The 18,959-nt window shown below is 46.6% G+C and overlaps 1 protein-coding gene across 3 annotated transcripts in view; it reads right to left on the minus strand.

The window, feature by feature from the left end:
* Window positions 1–2,689: 2,689 nt before the first annotated feature.
* ARMH3 (armadillo like helical domain containing 3) overlaps window positions 2,690–18,959 on the minus strand; it is a 168,072-nt gene continuing 151,802 nt past the window's right edge. For all 3 annotated transcript variants that reach the window (XM_060126346.1, XM_060126347.1, XM_060126345.1), the window contains 2 exons: window positions 6,506–6,622; window positions 2,690–4,297 (listed from right to left, as the gene is read on the minus strand). In XM_060126346.1, the coding sequence (XP_059982329.1) occupies window positions 4,205–4,297; window positions 6,506–6,622 (210 nt within the window). In that variant the 3' untranslated portion in view covers window positions 2,690–4,204. The remainder of the gene's footprint in view (window positions 4,298–6,505; window positions 6,623–18,959) is intronic.

The following is an 18,959-nucleotide window of genomic DNA, read 5'->3' on the forward strand; positions in this document are numbered from 1 at the left end:
AGACCTGACACATACTGGTAGTCACATGCCTCTTCATACAGAAAATCACACACTCAAAGCACAGAGTTGCACACAGAACAGAGATACTTGGTTAAAACAACTTCATTAGTACAATCAGGGTCCTACACAACTTCACTGAAACATCTGACAAGACATACAATTGCACAATCACAGGCAATCACACTCACCCTGGCTGTCACCAAGCCCAGGGCACATGGCAACCAGCTGTGGGAGGCGCACACACATATATACACACAGACACAAAGAATGACAGGCGCTCTCACACGTAACACCTCCCACTATAGACACCCTCCTAGCCTTGTGTCATGCATGCCCACACCTGCTGCCTCTCCCCACCGGCCCACGTGCTCTGCCCCCAACCCTTCCACCACCACCACCACCCCCGCGGGACCCAAGGCTTTGAACCTCAGTGTCCTGCCGCCCAGAACAGCCGGGAGGGTACCTGGGAATAGGTCAGAGTGTGGGTAAGGGCCTGGCAGGGGTTAGAGGGGCTTAAGGGTCTGGGGGGATGGAATCTACCCTCCTTCCCCCGATTCCCAAGCCACTGACTCACCCGTGAGCTGGTCATAGGATCCGTCCAGGTCTCGGGAATCGGACAAACTCTCCTTACGGCCCTGGCCCCGCATGGCCCCCGGCGCCCCCCTCCCGTCCCAACGTGGGCCGTGGGAGGGGGCGCCGGGTGGCTGGGATAGAGAACTCACACGGCGCCCCCTGGCGGCGTAGTGCGCTGCCGGGGGCTGGTGGCTGGAGAGTCAGCGCTTGGGCTAAGAGCCTGCGGACCGCCGCGGTCTAGGGCCCACCTGGGGATCCTGGGGCAGGAGCGGGAGGCTTGGACAGTAGGTGAGCGCAGAGCCGGAGGCAGAGTGGAGCGGAGAAGAGCCCGGAGCTGGAGCCGAGCCGCCTCTCCTCCCGCCCCCTCCCCGCGGCTGTCACCGCCACCTCCCCCCTTTGGCGCTGCCGGGATTGGCTCCCCCTACCCCCGCCCCCTCCTCTTTGCAGTTCGGGGGAGGCACCCGGTGAAAGGGTGAGCTGAGAAGTGCGGGGAGGGAGACGAGCTCTCTGGCAACACTACCCCCTAAACCTGAAGTCCCGGGTCTTGCGGGTGGAGGAGGGAACAGGGCCAGAAAGGCTCCGCTAGGAGGAATCCCCGCCCCCGATTCTCAGCACTCCTTCCCCTACCCTCAGCACTGGCCCGGGTACGTATGAGTCCCCTGTTCGGTCTCCCTGTCAGCCCCTATTTTCTCTGTTGTTCTCCACCCATGTATGAGTCTCTTTGGCCCCCACCAGTGCCCACCCTGCTTGAAGGGGGTTAGGGATGCAAAGGTCAACTCAGCCTCTAACGCAGGCTTATCTCAGGCCAGTGGACTACAATTTTCTCTTCTCTTGGAAGGACCCCTACCCTCACCCACTCCAGGACCCTGTCTCTGGGCCCTATTCACTCTCAAGGTGCCTTCTTCCCTGATCTAATGACCCCCGCTGGCCAACTGGGAAGAAAAAGAAAAGAAAGAGTGAACCAGGTCAGTTTCTCAAGACTTTCTTGTTCTTTTGTTCCTTTTTTTTTTTCTTTCAACTTTCCTGCCCTGCTCTCTTCTGTCACCTGCCCTGTTCTAGATTCCTTCTGTTTTCCAGAAGATTTGGGAAATGATTGAGGGGTCTGGGGATGCAGGCAAGAGTGGGGGAGAAATGCCCTTGTTACGAGGCCCCCTTCCCTTAGACTAGCTCTTTTTTTCTGAAGCTAGCGGCTAGCACAAAGCTCGCCTACCTCCAGCTCCCAGGAATGGCTACTGAACAACTGAGCCTACTAGTCTGACCTCCCCCACGATCCTTCCTGGGCTCCTAGCCCATGAGCTCCCCAACCACCATGAGGATTAGGGGCAGGGGCAATGTCTGATGTGTTTTGATGGTATGGTGGCAGTGTCCCAGGTAATCCTGCCTGCCCTGGCTCCTCTGGAGGAGTGACCTGCTGAGACGGAAAGCTTCAGCTAAAGTGACCCCAGCACATTTAATCTCTTCAACTGGATTAATTTACAAGCACTTGATTCAATTAACCCAGCAGGAATTGTGGTAAGAGTTCAGGCATGAGAAGGGGATGAGCAGCCGAAGGAAGGATTATCTTTGGGAGCAATGCCCTACTCCTGGCTTTTCCCTGACTCCAGAGGGTCCTCCACAGACCTGGTATAGACATTGGGGCATGGACAGGGCATAGACAGCTCCTTTTGGGGTTAAATTCTAAGAAAGGATGGGATTCCTATTTGGAGTTCTTAGAATAGGTGTATGTAAATGGGCCAAGAGATGGGCTTTTAAAATGGAGGGCAAGGAGTGCTTTGCTTATTGCCTCATGCCCTGGACCTGCCCTTATTCACTTCATATGAAAGGCTGGCAGGAATCTAGAAGCAGCCCAAATAGGCTGGCTGGCCTCCTTAACACCAAGTTTTGAGGTAAAGGGATTTTCTTCTTCTTCCTTCCTTCCACCCAAAAGGCAAGGGAGGCTACAACTTCTGAACTGAACTGGCTTCCACGAGGACCAGGAGACTGAGAAACAGAGCATATAAGGGGTTCCCTAACCAGATGAGACCAGCACCTCCGAGATTACCTTAACTCTGTCATTGAGGAAGGGGTTCTGGGTAACAGAGATTAAGGGGAAATAGAAAAGACACTAAAAAGACTGTCCCATACAAATCAATTTTTAATAACTTCAAATTGCCACCAGCTTCCAGCTCCTGCTCCTCTGGGGTTTATCTGTGGAAAAACTGTGGAAAATACTAAATGCCCCAGGCTGGACTAGCCATCTAGTGATCAGAGATGACCCTGCCCTTGATACCTTAAGAATCTACAACTATACATGGCAGCACGATGGTGGATTCTCTGGAATTTGCTCAATGTCGGAGTCGGAACTCTGGTTCCCAGGGAGGGCGAGTACCCCAAAAAGATTTGAAGCCAAGTGGAACAGCAGCTGGGGAGGTCCCAGACCTGCTCTCACGGCTGGATTCTGATACTTACTCCCAGATTCTTCCTGTGCTGCTTGCCCCCTACCATCCTGAGGGCTTTAGAAAGTGCTTTAGAAAGGGAGGATCTCAGAGCAGCAGCTACTTCAAAGGCAGCTGTGGGGCAGGAAAGCCTACAGTAGTAGTCCCAAGGAGGCCGTCCAGAGAAGGGACCATAGGCCAACTTCCCAAAGGTCGGCCTCTCCATGATGCTCACCTGGCCTGTTTCAGAGCCTGGCCCCAGCAAGTTCTCTCCCTTCCAGGCACCAGACCACAGCAGGAACAGATTCCTCCCCAGAGGAAATTCTCACGCAGGCTGGATGTAAACAACAGCCGGGTGAGGGGGAGGAACACGGGGAGGGGAGCTCAGCAGACACAAGAAAGGCTCCCAGAGGAGGGGGTAGCTAAGGAGGTGGGGAAGCTGCTGGAAAGGGAACCAGCAAAGTAGGCACCTGAGGGCTCCAGAAAACCTGTCCATGTTTATTTCACACACACACCCTAAAGACAATTTAAACCAGATTGAAAATGAAAAGCTAAGGTGGTGACCCTGTAGTGCTGACGAGTCAATGGGCTGGAAGGCAGGGCAACGCAAACAGGTACTCCCGTTGCCAAGAATCAAATCCACAAAGTGGTGGTCAGACAGCAGAGGAGTCAGCTCTGGATTCAGAAAATAGAAAAAACGTATCCCATTCCTACCCCACCCTAAGCCTGAGCTAAGGGTCAAGTGCAGGTGGGGGCTGGGGACACAGATTTCTGGGCACAAAGGAAGCAGAACTGGCTCCCCCTACATCTGAGAGTTAGTCTGTTTTCAGAAGCCTAGGAGAACCACTGACCCCCAGGTGTTGGCATCACCCTAAGGCTTACCCAACAGCTCCTGAAAATTAGTCAGTAGCCACAACTTGTAATCTCAATTGGAAATATGAGGGGTTGTTCAGAGAGCCCACCCTGGAAGTCTCCACATTTCTGAAGGTGTCTCCCTGTGCCCACCCATCCTCTCCCCAAATAAGATCATCCTTGGCTTGCCCATCCTGGCCCCTGCTGTCCGAGCTCCACTGAAGTGCGGCCTTCACCGAGAGACCTCGGTATCTGTGTTTTTCTCCAGCTTTGGGAACAGGCCCTCTACCCTCGCCCCCGCCTCCAGCCCAGGAAGCCTCATGGGTAAGGGGCAGTCAGTGGCTGCCCAGGTATGCATGGCAGCCTCAGGAGATAGTGGAGAATTCCTTGAGCAGGACTTCCTGGCTGAGTGTGTGGAAGGCCAGGTTCCTCCGGACGTTGGTGCTAATGGATCGAACCTGGGAAAAGGTGAGGGAAGGTGGGGGGGGGAGCACAGGCAGAGAGAAAACAGGAGAGAGTCCGTTACAAACAGCAGAGGGCAGTGCCTGAAGCACAAGGCCAAGATGCAGTGCTAGAAGTTTCTCTCTTAGGAAATGAACCCTTAACATCTATCATCCCTGCAGGTAAATGAGCAAACAATTCCGTGATAGTCGGAAGAAAAGAGAGGTTGAGAGACAGGAATCCTAGTGGATGTGAGCAGAGCGTCTGAGCACCTGATGAGGTAGAAACAAGCACAGACAGGGAAGGAGGGCTGAGGTCAGGCCTTTGTCCTTGCCTCGGCCAGGCAGAAGGGGCCCTGATCTGGTCAGTGGTCTAATGGAGGAGGAGAAACTGAGGCCAGAGGACTCATGCTCTGGAGCTACCTCTCTTTGGATGTGTTTTGAGTCTCCTCAATCTCCTTCTGTATTTATCTACTTTTCTGGGTTGGAAAGAACGGTTAGAGATGCAGCCCTTGTCTGTCATTGGATGGCAGGAGTATGATCCAAGGAGGCCAATAGCCAGGATCAGGTCATACAGCCAGTGAGTCCCAGTTGTGAAAGTAGGACCCAGGTTTCTCAACTCCTAGTCCAGCACTCTCCATACCACAAAGATGCCTCCCCACTTGAGAGGGAAGTCTAGCTGTATCCTTGCTATGTACCCACTGCTCATGCTTTCTACCCACAGACCAAGAACCTTGCAGGAAGTCCCGCCTGTGTCAGCAGGAGAAAAGACCTGTGGGAAAGGGGTCAGAAGGCCAAACTCCCTGCTCTGAGTGGGTTCTAAGAGGAATCCAGCAGACTCTGGAAGGAAATTCATTCATGGGAAATAGAAGTGAACATCGAATGAGAGACAAAGCAGGGGAGGAAGGAGAAAAAGAATGTGTATCTGTCTTAGGCCCCAAAGCCCAGGAAGCTTTTCTTCAATTTCTGCTTTGCTATGGGAAACTTAATGAAGTCATCAGGCAGGAAGCAGAGGAACGGGCAGCATGGCAAACAGCAGGCAGCTCAAGCTCATTAGCTCCAAACCTAACCAGACCCTCTTTGCTTCCCTGTGCCAGAGGTACAGATATGAGGAGAAATGAGTAAGGCACAGGCTAGTGCCCAAAAGCCTCAAGAGAGCTGCTTGAACTCTCTCCTCCACAATCCTCTTCATCTCCCAATAACTTGCTGAACACCCCATAAAAATACTGTACTCTTCTATCTTCTTATTACACTAGTGGCTTCCCTGTTCCCAACTAACTCAGTCCAGAGTATATCTGCCTCACCTTGGGGAAACCCAATAATCCCAGGAATGCCATGTCAGGGTCAGAGTTGGGCTGGGTTTAGCACAAGACAGGTGATCTAAAATCTAGCACCTTCATCATGGACTGGGCATGGGTAAGTAAAAGCTGCGCTGATGCAAGTTCTGCCCCAGAAGTGGGAGGTCTGAGGACATGGGAAGTCGGTACACAGGCCTGTGTGCCCTGGTCTCAGCCCCCAGCCAGGATGATCATGCACAACCAGGCAGGTGGAGTGGCAGGAATACAGGGAGACTGGGCTTTTCCTGAGAGCATCTTCTGAGCACAGGACAGGACAGGGACCACCAACAGGGTAAGTCCAGTTCTGTGGAAATGCTGACTGGGAGGTAGAGTAGGAGGCAGAGCAGATGTTCACTGGCTGCAGGTGACCACGGGAGGGGGCTGCAGAAAGCTGAGTGACTGGAAAGTAGGAATGGGGGCAGGGAGTGAAGACCGGAGAACTAGACTGGAAGGGCACTCAGACCAGGAACCAGTTAGGAACTTAGGAAGAAGTGATTACATAAGGAGGAGAAGAATCAATTACTCTCATTAGTTACCCTGAGGACAGGATAAGGAGTAATGAGCCAGAGCTGCCACTGGGAACACACGTCAAACTCCAGGCCCAGCTGGAGCTGTGCAAGGGCTGTCACCATGGCTGCAGAGGAGAGGTGTGCACTGCTGCCTCAGGCCTCTCACCCTTCCCAGCCTGGCACCAGCACTCTGGGGAATATCTTCGGCTCTCACTGCCTGGTCCTTCCTGGACTGCTTTGGGAGATAAGTTGCAAACACAATCCAAGCAGGCCTCTCCAGTCTTATTCCATCAGCCTTTGCCCACCTGCACAGTAGGACCCAGTGGCTGGAAAAGGGCCCTTAAGAGACACAGGCAGAGGTGGAGGCAGGGCACACTCACCAGCTCTTTGAAGAAGGCGGCTTCCTTGTGCTGCTCGGAGTAGCGCTCATACTGGTCCAGGCCATCTTGCAGCTTCAGTGTGAGCGTGTCATAGTTGGCTCGCACTACCTCTAGCACCTGGGGAAGTCAAGGGCCAGGTGGGGCTTAGTCCACACGAATCCTAGGTCATTTGGCCCCCACGCCCCTCCTGCTGCCCTACTGCGTTGGATTCAGTCTGAGACAACACCCCCAAGAGACCTTGCTCACTACTTATTACCCTGAAAAAAGCCTGGCCACGGGGAGTGATTCCTCAGGTTTCTGGGGCCATGTTTTTGTTTTTGTTTTAATTTTTATTGAAATATAGTTGATTTACAATGGTGTGTGTTTCAGGTGTACAGCACAGTGATTCAGTTATACATATATATAAAAATATATAGGGAATTCCCTGGCGGTCCAGTGTTTAGAACTCCACGCTTTCACTGTCGAGGGCATGGGTTCAAGCCCTGGTTGGGGAATTAAGATCCCACAAGCTGTGTGGCATGGCCAAAATATATATATACACACGTACATACATATCCTTTTTTTTACATTCTCTTTCATTATAGGATATTACAAGATATTGAGTATATAGTTCCCTATGCTATATGGTAGGTGGGACCAGTTTCTAATCTCTTCCATCCCCTGCCTTTCCTGACTAGTCCAGCCTGGTCACCAGGGCTGTTTACTGTGGGTATGGTAAAGAAGCATGAGAAGAGGTGACAGAATAGTGAGTGTCGGAGCCCCTCAGTATCCCTGATACTGAAGATGCGTTCTCAGCCATATCCTGCAGCTTTCTCTGGCCAGGCTGTCAGTTGCTGAGTAAGACTTTGCCAATGTCTCCTTCCTTTTCCTTTTCTGGGAACCACATTTCTTCAGTCCTGGGATGCTCCTCAGCACCATCTGCCACTTGTTTTCATCTCCCAATGCCAACTCAGTCTTCTTATCCATTGCCTGGATGGAACTTTTCGGGCATCCTAGCCTTGGAGTGTAGGAGACACTTTCTAAACTAAGCTAGAGCTTATCTCATCCTCTTTTGTTCTAATGAGGGCTCCCTCTCCTACTATGCCTCTGCTTTCTATGGGGGTGGATTCAGACCTCCACTAATTCCAGGAACCTTGGATCTCTGTGGTTCCAGAAGGAAAGGACTACCAAAGCCAGTCCTGATACGACTTCGGCTTAGCAGACCATAAATCAAAGACAAGGACAATCAGTTACATCATGAATATTTAGAGGTGAACTAGCCCAGCTCCCTGCTGCCCACTGTAATGAAAACTATTTTGTATATATCATGTCTATTATTAGCAAGACCAGACTAGTATTTAGAGAGTGTAGTACTATCTTGCCAGCTTGAAGATAATTATATTTGGGTTATACAATGATTAGTTACATCAGAAGATGTAGATCTTCTACATTAAGTTGCAAGAAGTGAGCTGGGTAGAAAGGAGAGACCAGGAGAGTGAATAAATTTTCACTGTGGCAATCTGTGTGAGAGCTATTTTGCAATTTGATCTGACCTGGGAGGGAAGTGTATGACGTCATGGAGAGCTCCCAGCTCAGTTGGGAGTCTTGGGAGGAAGGAGTGTGATGAGGGAGGCTTAGCTCCAACAGAACGTAGGGGTGAAGGGAATAAGCTAGAGTCATCACTGAGCACAGGGACTGAGAATGGATTCCTGAGGGGTACAAAGGTGCCTCTGGGCTGTTCCCTTCACCAGTTCAGTCTTGTGCCAGAGAAGACTTCACCTAGTGGCAAACACTTCTGCCTGCCAAGAATTCCTGAGGAGAAAGTAGGGATGGAGAACACAGGCTTGTGTTCCTGAGTTTGGGAGGGACAGCTACGTCAAAGGTCTGGTCCAGATTCAGGCTCTTTTCCTCCAGACACCCCACTCCTCAAGGTCACTTTGCTAAACTATGTCCCACAGACTCTAGCATAGGCTAGCTCCTTTGCTTCTAATTCCATTTGTCAGCTCTGTCGGCAAGAGGACCAATACCCAGCAACGCCAGTCACCCACGAAGTAATCTGGCCCCCTCACGCACGTGGGCTGTGCTAGTGGCTGAAATATCTACGACCAAGGTCTTGGCTCAGAAGTAAATGGCTCAAGCCCAGAAAAAGGCAAAATTCCAGAAAAAGGCAAGATGGAACCAGCTCCCAGGAATCAGGCAGAATAAAATAATACATGCTTTTCCAATCCCTGAACTCTGGGCAGCTTCAGCAATGGCTATGACCCAGCAACCTGGGCTCAGCCTTTCCTAAGGGGTGTCAGGTGCCAAAAGACAAATACCATGCTAAAGCTAACTCCTGAGAAGAAGAAACAGCACATCAAGAGATGCAATGAGAGCCTCAGGCAAGGCCGCCCTGATCACCTGGGCTTTCTCTCTTCTTGCCAGGGCAGACTGGAAGGTATAAGATATCGCTCAGAACAGGGATTTTTTCTTTCCCAATAAAGTTGGCTTTTCCTGTAAGAGCTTAGTTCAGTTTCTTGCAGGGAGGTAAAAGCAGAGAAGGCCCCTGAGCTATCAGCTCCTTGGAAGGAAACCAGAGGCCTGGCTGGACTTTGTGCATGATCTCAGCTCTCCCCTTGTCCAGACATTGCCCAGGGTCATGTTCTCCTTCCCTGGCCCTTTCTTGTGTTCACCCAGCCCCTGCCATTTCCTGCCCATATCACTTCTCTTAAATTTCCAAGAGAAGAAAACATTCTAAGCTCAGGTCTGGGCCCCAGCCCATTCGGAACTTCAGAGCACTAGGGATATACTTCTCGTCTGGGATCTTCCTTTCTGTAGCTTAAGACTTTAGGAATGTCCATTTGGGCCTCCCTCACACTCAACACTGGCCTGGGACATGGCAAGGGCAGTAGTTAGGCAGAGGGTAATATCCCAGAACCCTTGTACCTAAAGGCCTCAGGCTTTACCATAATTTGCCGCCTCAATTTCTGACTTCCTGGCAACTTCAAAGGCCCTTCCTAGGCGGACATCCCTCCCTAATCAATCAGGTTAACAGTCTACACCCTAGCACAGCCCACCTTCTTTCACCAGTTGTTGGGCTTGTGGGCTTCCTAGAATCTTTCACTTTCTCTGAAAGGACCTCATCTGGCCTCTCACTCTTCCTCTACTTTCCCAAAGCAGCTCCTCCCCAGAACTGGTTATGTGTTTACTGTGTTTAATGTGTTTCTTTTCTCCCAGAAGCAATAAAGGTCTCTCCCTAACCTTGCAATCCCACCAGTCTAAGGACAGCCCTTCAGGGGCATTCTCACAATTAAGTGGCGGTCACGTGCTGGACAGCTTGTAAGGGGAATTCTGATGATAGAGAAGCAAAAAGCCAATTCTTCTTCCTCCATAATCCATATTTATTCTTCCAAATTCAGGATTAGTTAAAGCTAAACAAGAAGCACTGCAGGGACTTCCCTGGTGGCAGTGGTTAAGAATCTACCTGCCAATGCAGGGGACACGGGGTCAATAACCTGATCCGGGAAGATCCCACATGCCGCAGAGCAACTAAGCCCGTGTGCCACAACTACTGAGCCTGTGCTCTAGAGTCCAAAAGCCACAACTACTGAAGCCCATGCGCCCTAGAACCTGTGCTCCTCAACGAGAGAAGCCACCGCAATGAGAAGCCTGTGCACTGCAGCAAAGAGTAGCCCCCGCTCACCACAACTAGAGAAAGCCCACGTGCAGCAATGAAGACCCAATGCAGCCAAAACAAAAAAAAAAGCAATGCAAAGATGTTCTCCAATTAAAGACATTGGTGGGTCACAGTCTGGGTCTAGTTGTGCCTAGGCCCTGAAAAAGAATCTCAACCAACAGCTATTAATTTTCAAAATAACGTAGTTAAGAGAATGGCTCTAGAGCCAGCCTGCCTGGACTCACCCTAGCTCTACCATATACTAGCAGCAGGGTGGAGCTGGGTGAGCCCGTTTCCTCATCTGTAAAACGGGGATAATAATAACGTTCATCATACAGAAGATTAAATATGGTAATATATATAAAGCGCCAAGTATACCACTTGACACACAGCAGTACGTAATAACCATAACTGTTATTATTATTTTAATTTTACACTGGGTTGAGAATCATTTCATAAGTTTATTCTATTCTTTAATTTATTTATTTTTTGTTTATTTTTGGCTGTATTGGGTCTTTGTTGCTGCATGCAGGCTTTCTCTAGTTGCGGCGAGCGGGGGTTACTCTTTGTCGTGGTGCACGGGCTTTTCATTGCAGTAGCTTCTCTTGTTGTGGAGCACGGGCTCTAGGCGCATGAGCTTCAGTAGTTGTGGTGCACAGGCTCAGGAGTTGTGGCTTGTAGGCTCTAGAGCACAGGCTCAGTAGTTGTGGCGCATGGGCTTAGTTGCTTTGCAGCATGTGTGATCTTCCCGGACCAGGGCTTGAACCCGTGTCCCCTGCATTGGCAGGCGGATTCTTAACCACGGCGCCATCAGGGAAGCCCTGTTATTATTATTATTCTTTCATTTTAAAATGACTCCATGAATAACTGCTTTTTAGGACCTGAAATTCCAACCCCTGCCATAAATGAGCAACCTTTCCCTTCTCCCACTTTCTGGAAGAGATCTGTCTTCTACAGGCTTCCCAATGAGGGATTTCTGGTGGAGGAAAGAACACCCTGCTTTAGGGTTTGTGCTTTAGCAGGTACAGGCAGGCTGAGTGGCAGGCTCTCTCCTGAAGAAACAAACATGCTATTACTACTGATTGCTTCACTGAAATTGCATCATAGCTAGATTCTCAGCACCCTGAAGGAAGGCACCCAGTTTTACATTACAGATTTTCCACAATGCCTAACACAGCCCTAAGGAACAGTAAACATTCAACATGCTTGTGGACTAATTTATTAACACTCAGGCCCAACCAAAAAGGAAAGGAATCTCTCATCAAGGTTGCACAATAGGGGAGTTCCCTGGTGGTCTAGTAGTTAGGATTCGGCTTTTACTGCTGTGGCCTGGGTTCAGTCCCTGGTCAGGGAACTGAGATCCTGCAAGCTGCACACGGCCTGGGGTTGGGGGGAGTGGGAAAGTCTCATGATAAGATTAGAATTAGACAGTACACCCAGCCAGTGCACGGTTCTCAGCACTCTTTTTTTTTTTTGGCGGTACGTGGGCCTCTCACTGTTGTGGCCTCTCCTGTTGTGGAGCACAGGCTCCGGATGTGCAGGCTCAGTGGCCATGGCTCACAGGCCTAGCCACTTCGCGGCATGTGGGATCTTCCTGGACCGGGGCACGAACCCGTGTCCCCTGCATCGGCAGGCGGACTCTCAACCACTGCGCCACCAGGGAAGCCCTCTCAGCACTCTTATAGGCTTCTAAAGCCCAAGTCCTGTCTTTAAGAAGCTAACAAGCAAATGGGGAATCAAGATAAACCACCATGTAAGGGCATACCCACATATATAAGTATATAAACAGTTGGGCCAGTAGAACTAAGTGTGGTTTGCAGTCCGCTGCATAACTGATCAGTGAATGGGCAGCCTGGTTGAAACAGTATCACATCTCTTAAGACAGGGAAAATTAAGGAATCCAAAGTCTCTTCTCTTTTGCCTACCACCTAATCCTACTCAGCTAATTCAGATTGCAAAATTCTCTCCAGGTGGACATAGCCTAAAAGAGTCATGATGACCAAGAAGACAGTTAACTATCAGGACAAAATACCAGCCATCCAAGAGCTTCAGTTTCAATTCTTGCTCTTTTAAGAGAGTTGAGGGACTCTGGTCCAAGAATAGAAGGAAAAAATGCAGAAAGGGAAGAGAGATGTTTTAGTGGATTATCTTTAAAAATATATTAAAATGCTCACTATAACATATTGTTTCCAAAATCCACTCAAGACTCTCCTCTAGGACTTCCCTGGTGGCACAGCAGTTAAAAATCCACCTGCCAATACAGGGGACATGGATTGGAGCCCTGGTCTGGGAAGATGCCACATGCCGCAGAGCAGTTAAGCCTGTGTACCACAACTACTGAGCCAGCGTGCCTAGAGCCCATGCTCCACAACAAAGAGAAGCCACCGTAATGAGAAGCCCGCACACCGCAACGAAGAGTAGCCCTGGCTCGCCGCAAATAGAGAAAGCCCGCGCACAGCAACAAAGACCCAACACACCCAAAAATAAATAAATTTATTTAAAAAAAAACCCCTCCTCCAGTAACTGAAAAAGGAGGAAGGAAGGAAGAAAGAGAATGAAGTAAAATGGACAATGCATATGAATAGTTAATTCAAGGGAAGTTTCTCTGAAAAGTACATGAATTTAAAAAAATTTAGTTGGGTAACTCAGGGTATACTGTATATTTTAAAGCAGTTCAGGACTTCCACTTCCATTCATGATGGAGTAACTGAAAACTAGGAAAGAAATACCTCTTTTCATACACTGTATAAAAGGCAGTTCAGGACAGGAATTCTGAGAGAAAGAAAATATAAGGTGAGCATGAAAATCTAAAGGAGACACACTAGAGTTTGGAGACGCAGAGGTGGCTAGCACTTGTGAGGCAGGTTACCAGAAAGAAAAGAGTTAGGCAAAGAACAGAGCTTCAGAAATTTATGTAGGGTTCCCACTGAATCTGCTGCTGAATAAGAATCGCACGTATAAGGTAAAATTCAACCAGTTCGAACAAAAAAATGACTAAGGATGTGTAAGCTGAACAATTCCCAGAGCTCACACAGGACTGGGAGGTGTATGAATTTTGACTAAGCAGAATGAAAAGTACCTGTTGAGTACGTATGGCATTCAAAAGAAGCCAGAACAGTCACACCTTACTTATAGAACTAAACTAGCCCTAGAGTTAAAGGCCGCTATAAACCTACCTTAACAAAGATAAACAGAAATTTCATGGATGAAGGTGGTCAAAAGGTATAAACTTCCAATTATAAGATAAATTAGTACTGGAGATGTAATGTACTACATGCTGTATGGTATGGTGAACACTGCTGTATGGTATATTTGGAAATTATTGAGAGAGAAAATCCCAAGAGTTTTCATCACAAGGAACACCCCATTCCCTGCCGCCTTTGTACCTATAGGAGATGACCAATGTTACTAAAGTTACTGTGGTAAATTTAAACTGTAGTATATGTCAATTATATATCAAGGAACACCCCATTCCCCGCCACCTTTGTACCTACAGGAGATGACTAATGTTAACTAAAGATACTGTGGTAAATTTAAACAGTACTGTATGTCAATTATATCTCAATAACACTGGAAAAAAAGATCACCACATGAAAAGAAGGAGTTTCAAGAGAACATTGGTGTTCCACAAATAATTTGCTTACCTTCCTCAATAAAGTCCAACATTATTTAATAAAGATAACAAAATCCAGCACTTAACTATATAACATTCACAATGCCCAGTATCCAATAAAAAATTATTAGACATGTCTGGGCTTCCCTGGTGGCTCAGTGGTTAAGAATCTGCCAGCCAATGCAGGGGACATGGGTTTGAGCCCTGGTCCGGGAAGATCCCACAGGCCCCGGAGCAACTAGGCCTGTGTGCCACAACTACTGAACCTGCGCTTTAGACCCTGTGTGCCACAACTACTGAGACCATGTGCCACAACTACTGAAGCCTATGCATCTAGAGCCCATGCTCCACAACAAGAGAAGCCACGGCAATGAGAAGCCTGTGCACCACAACGAAGAGTAGCCCCCGCTTGCCACAACCAGAGAAAGCCTGTGCACAGCAACGAAGACCCAATGCATCCAAAAAAAAAAAAAATCAGACACGTCAAGAAGCAGGAAAATGTAACTCAAAACCAAGGAAACATCAGTGAATAGAAATAGACCCAGAAATGAAAGAGACGATGGAATTAGCAAGGACATTTAAAAAGCTATTATAATTATGTTCAAGTGTTTAAAGACAACCATTAACATAATAAGGAACAAAATGGAAGGTATGAGGCACATCACAATAAAACTGCTGAAAATCAATGTTGAAGACATTAACATTAACATTAACAATGTTGAAGAATATTAAAAGCAACTAGAAGAGGGATAAACACATTATGTACAGAGGAACAAAGATAAAAATTCACAATTCTTGTCAATAACTATACAAGCCAGAAAACAATGGAATGATACGGTGCCAAAAGAAAAAAAACTGTTAGCCCAGAATTCTATATCCAGCAAAAATATCTTTCTGAAATGAGGGTGAAATAAAGACCTTATCAAACAAACAATCTAAGAGAATGTGTTGCCAACAGTCCTGCAACTAGAAGAGATGCTTAAAGAAGATCTTCTGGTAGAAGGACAATTATATTATCTGGATCTATAAATAGGAATAAAAAATACTGGAAATGGTAAATACACAGATAAGTGTAAAAAACTTACATAAATTTGAAAACTAGGAAAAAAGATAATTGACTCTTTAAAGCAAAAAATAATAACAATCTAATGTGAAATTCGTAAGAAACCTAGAAGAAAAATGTCTGACAACAGTAGTACAAAGAACAAGAGGGGGATAAATGGAAACACACTATTGCAAGGTTATTATACATTACATTAAGTCCTGTAACATTTTGAAGGTACACTGTGGTAAGTTAAAGATGCGTATTGTAAAACCTAGAGCAACGACTAAAATAATGAAATTAAGAGGTACAGGGCTTCCCTGGTGGCGCAGTGGTTGAGAGTCCACCTGCCAATGCAGGGGACACGGGTTCGTGCTCTGGTCTGGGAAGATCCCACATGCCGCGGAGCGGCTGGGCCCGTGAGCCATGGCCGCTGAGCCTGCGCATCTGGAGCCTGTGCTCCGCAAAGGGACAGGCAACAACAGTGAGAGGCCTGCATACTGCAAAAAAAAAAAAAAAAAAATTAAGAGGTATAGCTAAGAATATTGGACATAAAATGGAATCATAAAAAATACTCAGTTAGAAACCATTTCCTCTAAGATCAGGAACAAGACAAGGTTGTCCACTCTCACCACTACTATTCAATATAGTTTTGGAAGTTCTAGCCACAGAAATCAGAGAAGAAAAAGAAATAAAAGAAATCCAAATCAGAAAAGAAAAAGTAAACTGTCACTGTTTTCAGATGACATGATACTATACATAGAGAACCCTAAAGATGCTACCAGAAAACTACTAGAGCTAATCCGTGAACTTGGTAAAGTAGCAGGATACAAAATTAATGCACAGAAATATCTTGCATTCCTATACACTAATGATGAAAAATGTGAAAATTAAGGAAACACTCCCACTTACCACTGCAACAAAAAAATACCTAGCAATAAACCTACCTAAGGAGACAAAAGACCTGTATGCAGAAAACTGTAAGACACTGATGAAAGAAATTAAAGATGATACAAACAGATGGAGAGATATACCATGTTCTTGGATTGGAAGCAACAACATTGTGAAAATGACTATACTACCCTAAGCAATCTACAGATTCAATGCAATCCCTAACTACCACTGGCATTTTTCACAGAACTAGAACAAAAAGTTTCAAAATTTGTATGGAAACACAAAAGACCCCAAAGAGCCAAAGGAATCTTAAAGAAAAACGGAGCTGGAGGAATCAGGCTCCCAGACTTCAGACTATACTACAAAGCTACAGTAATCAAGACAGTATGGTACTGGCACAAAAACAGAAATATAGATCAATGGAACAGGATAGAAAGCCGAGAGATAACCCCACGCACATATGGTCACCTTATTTTTGATAAAGGAGGCAAGAATATACAAAGGAGAAAAGACAGCTTCTTCAATAAGTGGTGCTGAGAAAACTGGACAGCTACATGTAAAAGAATGAAATTAGACCACTCCCTAACACCATACACAAAAATTAACTCAAAATGGATTTAAGACCTAAATCTAAGGGCAGACACTATAAAACTCTTAGAGGAAAACATAGGCAGACACTCTATGACATAAATCACAGCAAGATCCTTTTTGACCCACCTCCTAGAGAAATGGAAATAAAAACAAAAATAAACAAATGGGTCCTAATGAAACTTAAAAGCTTTTGCACAGTAAAGGAAACCATAAACAAGACGAAAAGACAACCTTCAGAATGGGAGAAAATATTTGCAAATGAAGCAACTGACAAAGGATTAATCTCCAAAATTTATAAGCAGCACATGCAGCTCAATATCAAAAAAACAAACAATCCAATCCAAAAATGGGCAGAAGACCTAAATAGACATTTCTCCAAAGAAGATATACAGATTGCCAACAAACACATGAAAGGATGCTCAACATCATTAATCATTAGAGAAATGCAAATCAAAACTACAATGAGGTACCACCTCACACCAGTCAGAATGGTCATCATCAAAAAATCTACAAACAATAAATGCTGGAGAGGGTGTGGAGAAAAGGGAACCCTCTTGCACTGTTGGTGGGAATGTAAATTGATACTGCCACTATGGAGAACAGTATGGAAGTTCCTTAAAAAACTAAAAATAAACTACCATATGACCCAGCAATCCCACTACTGGGCATATACCCAGAGAAAACTGTAATTCAAAAACACACACACACCCCAATGTTCATTGCAGCAGTACTTACAATAGTCAGGACATGGAAGCAACCTAAATGCCCATGGACAGACGAATGGATAAAGAAGATGTTGTACATATATACAAAGGAATGAAATTGGTCATTTGTAGAGATGTGGATGGATCTAGAGACTGTCATACAGAGTGAAGTAAGTCAGAAAGAGAAAAACAAATACCGTATATTAACATATATATGTGGAACCTAGAATAATGGTACAGATGAACTGGTTTGCAGGGCAGAAATTGAGACACAGATGTAGAGAACAAATGTATGGACACCAAGGGGGGATAGTGGCGGAGGGGTGGTGGTGGTGGTGGTGTGATGAATTGGGAGATTGGGTTTGACATATATACACTAATATGTATAAAATGGATAACTAATGAGAACCTGATGTATAAAAAATAAAATTAAAGAGAAAAAATAAATTCTTCCTACAAAGAAAATTCCAGGTCCAGATGCCTTAACTGGTGAATTCTATTAATCATTAAGCAAGAACTAACAGTGATTCTTCACAAACTCTTTTTAAAAATAGAGGAAAGGGGCTTCCCTGGTGGCGCAGTGGTTGGGGGTCCGCCTGCCGATGTGGGGGACGCGGGTTCGTGCCCCTGTCCGGGTAGATCCCACATGCCGCAGAGCGGCTGGGCCCGTGAGCCATGGCCGCTGAGCCTGTGCATCTGGAGCCTGTGCTCCGCAACGGGAGAGGCCACAGCGGTGAGAGGCCCACGTACCGCAAAAAAATAAATAAAATAAAAAATAAAAATAGAGTAAGGAATACTCCCTAACTTATTTTGTAAGGCAACATTACTCTAATACCAAAACCAAAGATACCACAAGAAAACTGTGAACTAATATCCCTCATAAATACTGACATAAAAATAATCAGCAAAATATTAGCAACTCAAATTCTGAAATATATATTATAAATACTATATCATGTGCTTCCCCAGTGGCACAGTGGGTAAGAAGCCGCCTGCCAGTGCAGGGGACACAGGTTTAGCCCTGGTCTGGGAAGATCCCACATGCTGTGGAGCAACTAAGCCCGTGTGCCACAACTACTGAGACTGTACTCTAGAGCCCGTGAGCCACAACTACTGAGCCCATGTGCCACAACTACTGAAGCCCGCACACCTAGTACCTGGGCTCCGCAACAAGAGAAGCCAACACAATGAGAAGCCCGCACACCGCAACAAAGAGTAGTTCTCCCCCGCTCGCCACAACTAGAGAAAGCCTGTTGCGCAGCAATGAAGACCCAACACAGCTCCCCCCAAATTAAATTAATTAATTAATTAATTAAAATAAAATAAAATACTATATCATGATCAAGAAGGGTTTTTCCCAGGAATATAAGGTTGGATTAATATATAAAAATCAGCCACCATATTAACAGAGTAAAAGAGAAAATCCATACGATCATCTCAATATATACAGAAAAAACACTGGCAAAATTCAACATTCATCATAATAAAAGCTCTCAGCAAACTCTGGATAGAAGGGTACTTCCTCAACCTAATAAAGAAAGCTATGAAAACCTATATCTAACACATTACTTAATGATGAAAGACCAAATGCTTTCTCCTGAAGATCTGTCAAGGATATTTACTCTGACCACTTCAATACTGTAGTGGGGGTCCTAGCCAGTGCAATAAGGAAAGAAAAAGAAATCAAAGCCATACAGACTTGAAAGAAAGAAGTAAAACTGAACTGACTTGTACACAATATGATTGTGAGCACAGAAAATTCTAAGGACTCTAAAAAAAAAATGAATTTATCCAGGTTGTGAGAAAAAGAGGTCAATTTAAAAATAATTCTAGGGCTTCCCTGGTGGCGCAGTGGTTGAGACTCCGCCTGCCGATGCAGGGGACACGGGTTCATGACCCGGTCCGGGAAGATCCCACATGCCGCGGAGCAGCTGGCCCCGTGAGCTATGGCCGCTGAGCCTGCACGTCCGGAGCCT

Source organism: Lagenorhynchus albirostris, chromosome 16 (assembly GCF_949774975.1).
Source record: "Lagenorhynchus albirostris chromosome 16, mLagAlb1.1, whole genome shotgun sequence".
NCBI lineage: Eukaryota > Metazoa > Chordata > Mammalia > Artiodactyla > Delphinidae > Lagenorhynchus > Lagenorhynchus albirostris.